At 43.5% G+C, this 12,565-nt stretch overlaps 1 protein-coding gene across 6 annotated transcripts in view; it reads right to left on the minus strand.

Moving 5' to 3' along the window:
* Positions 1 to 12,565, minus strand: part of LOC143020952 (uncharacterized) — a 182,758-nt gene that overhangs the window by 29,507 nt on the left and 140,686 nt on the right. For all 6 annotated transcript variants that reach the window (XM_076177971.1, XM_076177976.1, XM_076177972.1 and 3 more), the window contains exon 6: positions 9,649 to 10,052. In XM_076177971.1, coding sequence (XP_076034086.1) covers positions 9,649 to 10,052 — 404 coding nt within the window. The remainder of the gene's footprint in view (positions 1 to 9,648; positions 10,053 to 12,565) is intronic.

Raw genomic sequence — 12,565 nt, forward strand, 5'->3', positions numbered from 1 at the left:
TACTACACTGCTTCTGACCCAGGGCAGTGGGTGAGATGCAGGGATGACCTGTTATTCAGGAGCAAAGAAAAGAGGGAGGAAGGTGTGGTGAATAGGAATAGAGTATGTGAGGACTTTGGCTACTTCCCCTGTAATTGGGAAAACAGCTGTTGGTGTATGTATTATGCATCCATACAAGTAAATACATGTCTTTTGATATACATAAATACATATACCAAGGCTTTTTCCCCCTTACATGGGAGGTAGCCAAAAAGGAAAAGGCATAAAATCATTCCCACCCATTCCATCCCTGAATACACTCCACACCCCTCCACCCTCCCTCTTATCTTAGCACCTCCTGGATGACGGGTCATCCCTGCACCTTGTCCACTGCCCTGGGTCAGAGGCAGTGTCGCAAGACACAGCACATCCACAGCAAGGCCGCTTCATTAAATCGGCGACCCCCCCCTCTCCGTCCCCCATGCATAAAAAGAGAAGACGGGGAGAAATCCCTTCGGGCTGCGTCAAATTTTGCTCACACATACTACCTCACCCCCCATCCCCCTGCCCATTCCACCTCATGCATCACAACATCATCCATATACAACCATTCTCTATTCACCCGTCCTCTCCCGTCCTTCCTCAACAGACATTCCCCTCTTCCCCAAAGCCCCCTTCACTCCATCCATCCACCTCATCCTAGGACGTCCCCTCATGTTCACTCCCTCCACATCTGCCTTCCATACCTCTTTTAATAGTCTTTCTTCACTCATTCTTTCCATGTGTCCAAACCATCCTAATACTCTTTCATCAACCCTATCTCTCAACTCCCTTCCTACCTCCGTTCTTCTCCTCGCCTCCTCATTTCTCACTCTATCTAGCATAGTAACCCCCATCATACTTCTCAGACACTTCATCTCAAACATATTCAAACTCCTTCTCTCTTCCTCTCTTATGTTCCATATTTCTGCCCCATACAGTGCTGTTGGCACAATCACTCCTTCATACGGTCTCCTCTTAGCATCCATTCCCAAATCTCTATTCCTCATTACACTCTTCAATCCACCAAGGCATTTACTCGCTTCTCTCAATCTACATTCTACCTCCACCTTTACTCCACCTTTTCCTGCTACACTTGCACTCAAGTATCTAAAACTATCCACTTCCTCCAGTCGTTCTCCCTTAATGCTCACTTCCAGTCTACTGCCACTTTCACCCCTTGTACATCTCATCACCTTACTTTTACCCACATTTATCTTCAGCTTTCTTCTATCACATACTCTCCCAAACTCTGTCATCAACTTCTTCAGTCCCTCCTCCGATCCTGCCACAAGCACAGTGTCGTCTGCAAACGACAGCTGGCTCACCTCCCACTTTTCTCCATTTTCTTTAACCATCTCCAACCCCTGACCCACTACTCTTGCATTTACCTCTCGCACTACCCCGTCCATGTATAAGTTGAACAGCCAGGGTGACATAACGCATCCTTGACGAAGTCCCACCTTTACCTCAAACCACTCACTCTCTCCATTTCTAATCCTGAAACAAGCTCTACTACTCTCATAAAAACTCTTGATAGTTTCTAGAAGCTTTCCTCCTATCCCATATATCTGCATAACCTCCCACAGTGCCTTTCTGTCTACCCTATCGTAAGCCTTTTCCAGATCCATAAAAGCCCAAAAAACATCCTTCCCCTTTCTTATAGCTTTCTCACATATTTGTCTTACCACAAAAATCTGATCTACACAACCTCTACCCATCCTAAATCCACACTGTTCCTCACCAATTACTCCCTCTATTCTTCTCCTAATCCTCTCAATCAAGATCCTTCCATAAGCCTTCCCAACTACACTTAACAAGCTAATCCCTCTATAACTACTACATTCACACTTGTCCCCTTTTCCCTTGTAAAGTGGAACTATACAGGCACTCCTCCAGTCCTCTGGCACTCTACCCTCTCTCCAGCAAACATTAAATAACCTCACCAGCCAGTCCACCATCGCTGTACGTCCTTTTTTTTAGACATTCTGCATGGCATATCCAGACCAGGTGCCTTACCTGCTCTCATCATCTTGACAGCTGCTTTCACTTCATCCTTCCTTATTTCTCCTCCATTTTCCTCACTCATCACTCTCATTTTCTTAACATTTCCCACTGCAGCTATCTTTCCCTCCCTATCCTCCTTCACATTTAGCAACTCCCTAAAATATTCTACCCATCTTCACCTTACTGCCTTCTCTTCCATTATCATCTCTCCATCTGCACCTTTAACCTTTTCTTCTCTACTTGATTTGCCTCCTCTTCCTCTTAATTTCTTTCCAAAACATCTTTTTGAAATATACTGGGTACAAATAAGCAATACTCCATATATGCTGGTGTATAAGTCAACATTTCAAGCCTAAAAACATCTCTACAAAACCGGGAGTCTACTTGTACTCCAAATATAAAATGGCATCCTTTTGAAATACACTGGGTACAAATAAGCAATATTCCATATATGCTGGTGTATAAGTCAACATTTCAAGCCTAAAAACATCTCTACAAAATCAGGAGTCTACTTGTACTCCAAATATAAAATGTCACCCTTTACCACTGAGGAGTAAACAAGTAAATGGCTTCCCTAACACTCTTTGTAGTGACTATTGACGAATACCAGCAACACTCCTAGATCAGCTCTTTACAAAGTCAGATGAAAATGTCTGCCAACTGAATGGTCAGGGGGAAGAAATATTATTCAGGGTCGCAGTAAAAATAACATTGCTGGTTCCAACTTTGGGAGAGCATCATGGAGGGGAAAACACATCACTCATGATGGTGTGGTGTAGTGATATGAGGTGCTCTAGCATTGGAAAAGCAGAATGCTGCAGTATTGTAATATGCCTGACCACCAGTGATGCTTCCTACAAAGACTCTTTGATATGGCTGACAAATGTTCATTCATATATGAGGCCCCGCATGGAGAAGTGTCCCATGCGACACAATGGCCGGTTTTGAGTTACGCACATATAACACTATTTTGGTACTTCTACTTCAATCTGAGCATGTCGGAAAGGACAAAACGTGACCTGCAATATGGTCGAAACGCTCCTAAAACAAAGTGGTAAAACCTCACGCTTGCTCGCCCGGCGCAGCAAGTCAAGACTTGGCCTGGAGTAGTGTGGCAAGCACCCGGCCGCAGTGTTGTCAAGGTCTAAACTCATGCCATCCAGAAGAGCCTACAGTCCAGACTTCTTTGACCTGTCCACAGTCAACCTCCCCGTGAAGTATCAATATGACAGGTTGCTCATAAGGGAGAAGATCACTGACCTACAGTACCTGACTGACGAGTTCATCGCCCAGGCCGATAATCGTCAGTGGTGGCGGGACCTGTTGCTTCGGCAGCAGGACCTCCGCAACCAAGGTGCTCTGGTGTCCTCCGACAGCGAATACGATGCTGATGACCCAGATAACATAAACATGGAGTACGATAGCGTGCCAGCTCCTAAAATGGCCTGGCATCTAGGTCATCTGGTTTTGTTGGTTGTTTGTTTTTGTTTTGATCTCTCTGTAACTCACATCAGTAGTTTTGTCTTGAAAAATACATTAAAACAATGTTTTCATTATGCTCGTAGCTTCAATGACAACAAAGTTATTCATGTTTTACGTTTCCAAAACTTTGGAAGCGATTTCTGGCATCTTAAAAATTGGCACATGGGACACTTCTCCACGCAGGGCCTCATATGTACCCTCTCTCACTCTGTACACCAAACTCTCTACCCAGTCTAGCATTGTAAGTCTCACTGTTCGCATGTAATGCTCCATGTATGCTTAACGCCAATAAAACTGATTCAAACATCCCCCCAAAGAGTTTCTGTTGCACACACAACATGGCACAGTGAGTACGATACAAGCAATTGCTTGCAACTTGCAACAGTGAAACATGGGACGATACATGAATCGGTGGCACATATGTGAACAAAGCACTGACTGAACTAGACCAATACGCGATAGTGAATTGCTGGACCGTGAGTGCAGTGCTGGCAACAGTGCACATGCATGGGGCCATGAAAAACTGTGTGATAGTGACGTGCCTTCATGCATGTAGTGGTGCGGCTTATGCAGGCCATGCGAACAAGGAGGCTTTCATCCTGCTTCACCCTGCTCACTATGAACGCCACCCACATGGAGCCCAACTGACTCACACAGGCTACACCCACCCAGCCAGAACTGGCACATCACCTCTGCTCCCTCGCTGCAATATGTCACTGCAGGAGGTAGCAACCTACTGCTGCCCACATGAGGCACTGATGGTGACACTCTTGGATGTCCAGCAGGACCTGCATGCATGTGCTGTGTCACCATGCAAAGGAGTCCCCAAACAGACACACATACCCCTGCCTCAGCGATGTCCCCCCCTGCCCCCGCGCCTTCAACTGAGAGGGCTGGCCCATTGCCCTCCCCCACCTGTAAATGCCCGTGCATGTGCTGCCTGACATGGATGAGGCCATCACAAAGATAAGAATTCGGCACTTGGGCACATTGAAGATATCCAGAGCAAGCCTACAGATGCCACTCTTGGCACCAGTGATGTGGCCAACATATCTCACATGTCCCCTGCAACAGGATGCTTCTGGACCGCCTCGTGCGTGGAACCCCTGATTCAGTCCCCGACACAGTGTACATGTTGGACTGAAATACCAGGCTCTTCTGCCTCATCTAGTGTGGCTTACAGTTTCCGACTATGCCGAAACCTGACTCGCCACTATCACTGGAGATGTTTACTACCACCTGGGCTGCAACCAAGTGCAAGCCATATCTGTTTGGATTGCCCCCCTTCACACCGACGACAGACCATCGTCTGTTCTCTCCCCTCCTGTCAGGAGTGCTGTCACTGGCAACGCCAGTGCTTTGTGGAGATGACCTGTTGCTCGCCACCAACCAATGCTTCAGAGACTGTGGCACATATAAGCCCCACCTATGGCCACCCACTTACCTGGATGACCTCCAGGCTCCCGTCTGACCGCCTTACCATACTCAACTCCATCCCTCCATATTGGAAGCTCCATAATGCCTTTTCTGCCAACAAGGACTGGCGCTGTACAACCAACGAATTGCCGCCCCCCACCATCTACAGGAGTGTCTACCGGCCTCTGAATACACCGCCCCGTTGTGTCCTATCCCTCTGTGGAGGAACTACTGTCCTCATGTGAGGATCCCCCTGATTCCACCCCCAATGCTTGCCCCAGCTCACAGACAGGCATACCTCTCGCCATGTTGAGTGAGGAGGGGGGGTGGGGGGGTGTAGTGCTATGAGGTGCTCTAGCATTGGAAAAGCAGAGTGCTGCAGTATTGGAGCATGCCTGACCATCAGTGATGCTTCCTACAAAGATTCTGATATGGCTGACAAGTGTTCATTCATATGGCCACAGGGCCTCATTTATCTACGTACCCTCTCTCACTCTGCACAGCGAGCTTTCAACCCAATCTAGCATTGTACATCTCACTGTGCGCATGTAACTCTCCATGTACACTTAACACCAATTAAACTGATTCAAACTTCCCCCAAAGTGTTTCTGTTGCACACATAGCAGATAGGAAACAAAAGAAGATAAAAAATGATCTTGGTTTACATTACAAAGTGCAGGCTTTTTTGTTGCATTTGCACTAACAATGGCAGCTTTAATGTATTTTTATTTTCCATACAACAGGGCTAGGAAAGTGGTGTTGCTTAATTTTTGGGGTCATCTTATCCAGTGTATATAGAATCTTGAATTACAAAGGATTAAAAAGGTGGAGCATGCCAACAGGAGAACTTTTGGTCCATATCTAGATCGGATGGGGGCGGGGGGAATCATAATAATAATAAATACATACATATACCAAAGGCTTTTTCCTCTTACACGGGGGGTAACCAAAAAGAACAAGGCATAGAAACCACTCCCACCCATTCCATTTCCTATATATTCCACTCCCCTCCACCCTCCTCCCTCCCATCTTGGCACCTCCTGGATGACGAGTCATCCCTGCATCCTGTCCACTGCCCTGGGTCAAAAGCAGTGTCACAAGACAAAATAATAAATAAATAAAAACTATAATGATAAATAAATATAATAAATAAATAAACTATAATAATAAACATATAAAAACTATAATAATGTAAACAACAAATAAAATACATAAATATATGCATAGGTATAGTTAAATAATAAACAAACAGCTCAAAATATTAAAGGTCGACTTGTGCATCAGACTGACCTGCCAACATATATATCTGTTAATACATAAGCTACATATACCAATAGCTCTTTCTCCCTTACAAGGGAGATAGCCAGAGTCAAAGACATAAATCCAATAAATAAATAAAAGAGTAAATAATGAAAAGAATGCTTGATACAAGATCTTAATTTGGACTAAACGTGCATATTTGTGCCATACTTGTGAAATTCAATTATCTAGAGACAGCACATTTAACCACTTCAGTATAATGACACCTACATAAGTGTCAGCGTCTTGATTATATATATACAGTATAAGCTCTTTTAACCAGCACGAGTGGGACCAAAGACATGCCGGAAAGGGGAAATCCTGGTTACGAGAAGAATATTAAAAAATACATTTATTCCTTTATTCATAGAGTACTTAAGTAAAATTCATTCAATGGCTTCACTTTTGTTGCTTATTTATTTACCAGTATATTCATATTTATTTACCTTTATTTATTTTCATGAAATCACGTATGTCTCTTTGTTTAGAATGTTTGTCTCTCTGCATTAAAAATTCATTTTGAAGACAGTGAAGAGACATCACGTCATGAGTCCCCATGTAGGTGCAGTGCTCCGCAAACTTGATAAATGTTGCCAATCCTTTAGCGGCATCCTTCCACGTTACTCTTGGCTCTGGGTCATCTTCCTCTTCACTATCAGCCTCTCTTTCCTTACCATGCTTCTCCTCAATCACTGCCTGAATGCTTTCGTCGTCACTTAGTGTGGGGGTGATAGCTTCGTCATGGTCGAACTCCATCCACTCCTGAAGAGCTTCATCAGTGACGCTAAGGTTAGCACTACCACACATATCCTTCAACTCAGCCATCACTGCCTTCCTTTGCTGTCAGTATGTTTGTGTGTTGAGAGAGTTGCTAATAGACAGTCGCACGCTTAACATCAGGCGTTTTATTACAGTGGGCACTGGGCCTGACGGAGCAGCGGGATTTGTGGGAAATGGCGGGAAAGATACGCGCTACCTCTGGCAGCGGCGGGAGTGGCGCGGAAATTTTAATTTTATTTTTTCGAATTTTTACATTTTTATAATAAAAAAAATCATTTCCTCGTGAATAATATGCCGGTTATAAGAAAGAGCCGGATACGAGAATAACGGATAAAAGAGCTTTTACTGTATACAGTACTACCTCTCATTACGGACATTAATTAATTGTGTTTGTGCTGTGTTTTCGGTGTTTTAGGTGCTGTTGTTTAGTGCTGTGCCATCACTATGCCACCCAAAAACCAATCCAAATCAATGGATTATTCACATCAAAGGACACAGTTACCCCCTTTTTAGTCCGTTAATGAGAGGTAGTACTGTATATTTTTGTAGATGTACAATAGTTACCCCTGGATTCAATGAACTGATTTGATCATGTTTTCTGTGTTTATTATTACTCAGAGTAATACAGAACAAGTAATACAGCAGTGACTTTATATTCTATAATGCGAGTAGCATGATGGAATACATATAGCAGCCAATGCTGCATGCAAGAATTTGATTTATACTGAAGTGGTTAATGGTCATTTGATTTTTTTTTTTTTGGGGGGGGTGGGGGGATATGGGAATCACAAGGAAATAATTATAATTATACATACATATTATACCAAGGGCACTTTCCCAATTACTAGGAAGCCAAAACCATATATACATAATAGACCAAGGGCTTTTTCCTGATTACAAGAGAGGTAGCTAAAATCAAATTGCATAATTCCACACATTTAAAGGACATTTAACAATTTTGTTTTTTGGAAGGAGTATAGTCATCACAGGGGAATAATTATACATACATATACCAAGGGCTCTTTCCCCATTACCATGGAGGAAGTCAAAGTCATACATACATACATATACCAAGGGCTTTTCCCCACTTACAAAGGAAGTAGCCAAAATCAAATGGCATAATTTCCACTCCTATCCATTTTATCCCCACCCACTCCACTCCCATTCACCACCCCTCACTCCCTCCCTCTTTTCTTGGCTCCTCCTGGATGATGGGTCATCCCTGCATCTTGCCCATTGCCCTGGGTCAGAAGCAATGCAGCAAGACACAGCACATCCACACCAAGGCTGCTTCATTTAATCGGCAATCACCCTCTCTGTCCCCTCATGCAGAAAAAGAAAAAGAAGAGACCAGGAGAAATCCCTTCAGGCTGTATCAAAATATAATTCACACGTACCACTTCCTAACCCCCCCTCCCCACCCACTCCCTTCCATGCATCACAGTATCATCCATACACAACCATTCTCCATTCACCCCTATTTTCTGTCCTCTCCCTTCCTTCCTCAGCAGACATCCCCCTCTCTCCCGATGCCCATCCATCCATCACATCCTTGGTCACCCCCTCATGGTCACTCCATCCACCTCTCTTCCACACATCTTTAACTCATCTTTCTTCACTCATTCTTTCCATGTCCAAACTATCCCAACACTCTTTCAACCCTATCTCCCAGCTCCTTCTCCAGCACCACTTTCCTCCTCACCTGGTAGTTCCTCACTCTTTCCAGCCTTGTATTCCTAAAGTCAAAAGGCATAATTCCAATCCTATCCAACACCCCTCCCTTTCTCTCATCTTGGCTCCTCACTGATGACAATTATATGTCAATTATGTGACAAAGATGATACATATACCAAAGGCTTTCCCCTTTACAAGGAAGGTGATCAAAGTCAAAGGCATAAATCCACTCCCACCCATTTCACTCCCACATACTCCAGTCCCATTCACCACTATCCCCTCCCTCCCAGATGATGGGCCATCCCTGCACCTCACCCACCACCCAAGGTCAGAAACAACACAACACAGAGCACGTCTATAGCAAGGCCACCCCACCCAACCAATGCCCCCTTCTCTGCCCCTTCCCCAAAGAAAAAGAGATTATAATTATTTGCCCTAATTAAGTGGCCAATAACAAATGAGAAATGAGGTGATAACTACCTTTTTTAGATACAGGAAAAAAAAAAAAAAAAAAAAAAGTAAATAAATAAATAAAATAAAGATGAGATACGGCAACAATGACTACTTGGATATTTTGAAAGTATTAATAATTATACAACTTGCATTTAAATTTTGTGGTACAGGACCAATCGCTCTCCAAGAGACCTTTCCAACATAAATGAGATGAAAACTACATTTTTGGGGAGAGAGAAAAAAATAAATAGGAGATAATGCAACAATGACTATTTGGATATTTGGAAAGGGTTAAGAATCGTATAACTTAAATTTAAATTTCATGGTACAGAACCAATTGCTCTCCAAGAGACCCTTCCCACATAACAAATGAGAAGTGAGGAGATAATTACCTTTCTTAGAGAAAGAGAGAGAGAGAGAGAGAGAGAGAAGAGAGAAGAGAGAGAGAGAGCTAAAAATGAGATAAGGCAACAATGACTACTTGGATATTTTGAAAGGGTTAATAATTATATAACTTACATTCAAATTTTGTGGTGCTGGAGCAATTGCTCTCCAAGACACCCTTCCAACATTACCAGATGAAAGAATATGCTGGTCACGTTGTTGTTGCTGCTGCTGTTGTTGTTGTTGCTGTGGTTCCTGCTGATGCTGTTGTAGTGGCAGTGGATGTCCCAAAGTGAGAGTCTGGCCCCCTTGATTCACAGATGTTGATGCAAAAATTGTAGATGTTGGGACTATGGGAACAGTTTTAACAGGTGAAGATTCAGAACTACTTGTGGAACCTTTCTCCAAGGTGCTATGCCATGACGGTTGTGCTGCATTTGATTCCACAGGTGCAGGATTGATAAGTTTTGAATGATCAACCACTTTAACCACTGGAACCCCTTCACTCTTCCCACTATTTGAGCTGCTTTGGGAGTTGCCTGAAATACATCACACAAATGTTAACAAAACTACCATACTTCACTGACACACCAATTCATGATTCTTTGTAAAAGTCTGAACTACAAGCTACAAGTTTTATGGTAAAACTGACCTAGTTGGAAAATCAGACTAATCCTTTATTTAGAAAAAATCTATATGTCAGAGGAGATACCCGAGAGTAAATGTGGTAAAAAAACACGGTGTACAAGGGGTGAGGATGGTAACGAGTTGGAGTATGACCTTCTATGTAGAAGGCCTGAGTGATGGGCTGTGATATCATCAGCTTTAGTTAACTCCATCACACTGTCGGCCATGATGTTACATATACAGCAATTTAAAAATGCTTTCCAAGACCTTTATGAGTGAGTAATGTATAAAATAGCAATTCTTCTGTAAATTAAATATAAGTAATTAATTGGTATTCATTAGTGGTCACTATCATTGATTCGGGAGGTAGTCATCTCCCGAATCAAAGATAGTGACCACTAATAAATGCCAAAGAATACTACCTCCCATGTAAGGAGGAAAAAAGCCTTTGGAATATGTATATATGTATCATTGATTCATATTCCATCCACATACCAGGTTTCTTTCCCTTACTAGAGAAATAGCCAAGTCAAAGGCATGTACCTACTCCCACCCATTCCACTCCCAGCGACTCACTGCAACTACCCTGGCATAAAATTCTAGTTTCTATAATTAGGATAAGAAAAGTGAATGACAACTATATATACATACATATACCAAGGGTTTTTCCCCCCCTTACATGGGAGGTAGATAAAGTCAAAGGTATAAATCCACTCCCACTCATTTTACCCCCACATACTCCACTGCCATTCTTCACCCCTCACTCCCTCTTTTCTTGGATCCTCCTGGATGACACATCATCCCTGCATCTCACCCAATGCCCTGGGTCAGAGGCAATGCAGCGAGACACACCACATCCACAGCAACGCTGCTTCATTTACTTGGCGACCTCCCCCTCTGTCCCCTCGTGCAGAAAAAAAGATGGGGATAAATCCCTTTGGGCTGCATCAAAATATCATTCATATATACTCCTTCACTCCCCCTACCCCTACTTCCCTTCCATGCATCACACCATCATCCATACACAACCATACACGCACCCCTATCTTCAGTCTTTGCCCTTCCCCAACAGACATTCCCCTCTTTCCCAAACACCCTTAAAGTTACCCTATCCATCCATCTCATCTTTGGTCGCCCCCTCATGTTCACTCCCCTGACCTCTGCCTTCCACACCTCTTTTACTAATCTTTCTTCACTCTTTCTTTCCATGTGTCCAAACCATCACAATATTCTTTCATCAACCCTATCTCCCAACTCCCTTCTCCCTTCCCTGCTCTCCTCCTCCTTTCTCACTCTATCCAGCCTAGTAACTCCTACTATACTTCTCTTGTATTTCATCTCAAACACATTTAAGCTTTTCTTCCCTTATGTTTCATGTTACCCTATACAGTGCTGTCAGCACAATCACCCTTTCATACAATCTCCTCTTAGCATCCATTCCCAAATGTCTATTTCTCATTACACTTTTAATCCTCCAAGGCATTTATTCATCTCAATCTACATTCAACTCCACCTCCACTCCTCTTGCAGTCTCCTTCATTCTTATGTTTTTAAAGGAGAGAGGTAAGAGGAAGTCTATCTATATACCAAGAGATTTTTTCTCATGAGGGGGGTAGCCAAGTCAATAGTATGTATCTACTCCCATCCATTCCAATCCCCTCCATTACCCTTTCCTGATTCATCTGATTCTGCCTATTACAACTACAAAAGCTTTTCAATTGTCTTCATGGTACATGCTGATGCAGATAGATTTTTTTACCTTTATAAGTGTTGGTGATTATGGATGCAAAAGTGACTATAATTCACCTCCTCCCCAGCTTCTCATTTTCTGCTCTATGAGCGGCCTTGCTGTGATGTGCTGTGTCCTGTGACACTGCTTTTGACCCAGGTCAGTGGGAGAGATGTAGGGATATCCTGTCATCCAGGAGGAGTGAAGATAAGAGGGAGAGAGAGGGGTGGATGGGAGTGGAGTATGTGGGGATAGAATGGGTGGTGGTGTTTATTTTTGCCTTTGTTTTTTTTGGCTACCTCCCTTGTAAGGAGGAAAAAGCCTTTGGTATATGTATGTATAATGTGACCCTAAACATTTCATTCTTTACTTTCTCTATTTATGAAAGCAGCCTTGCTGTGGATGTGCTGTGTGTTGCTGTATTGCTTCTGACCCAGGACAATGGGCAAGTTGGGCTGATCTGTCTTCCAGGAGGAGCCAAGATGAGAGGGAGTGAGGGAGGGATGGTGAATGGGAGTGGAGTGGGTGGGGATGAAATGGGTGGGAGAGGAATCGTGCCTTTTGATTTTGACTACCTCCCTTGCAAGGGAGAAAAAGCCCTTGGTATGCTTGTAGCAGGATCAGAGGAGGGATTGAGGAAGTTTGTGACAGAGTTTGAGAAGGTGTGTGAAAGAAGGAAGCTGAAGATAAATGTGG

The sequence above is a fragment of the Oratosquilla oratoria genome, chromosome 41 (genome assembly GCF_046742065.1).
Source record: "Oratosquilla oratoria isolate Oo_2021 chromosome 41, ASM4674206v1, whole genome shotgun sequence".
Classification (NCBI taxonomy): Eukaryota; Metazoa; Arthropoda; class Malacostraca; order Stomatopoda; family Squillidae; genus Oratosquilla; species Oratosquilla oratoria.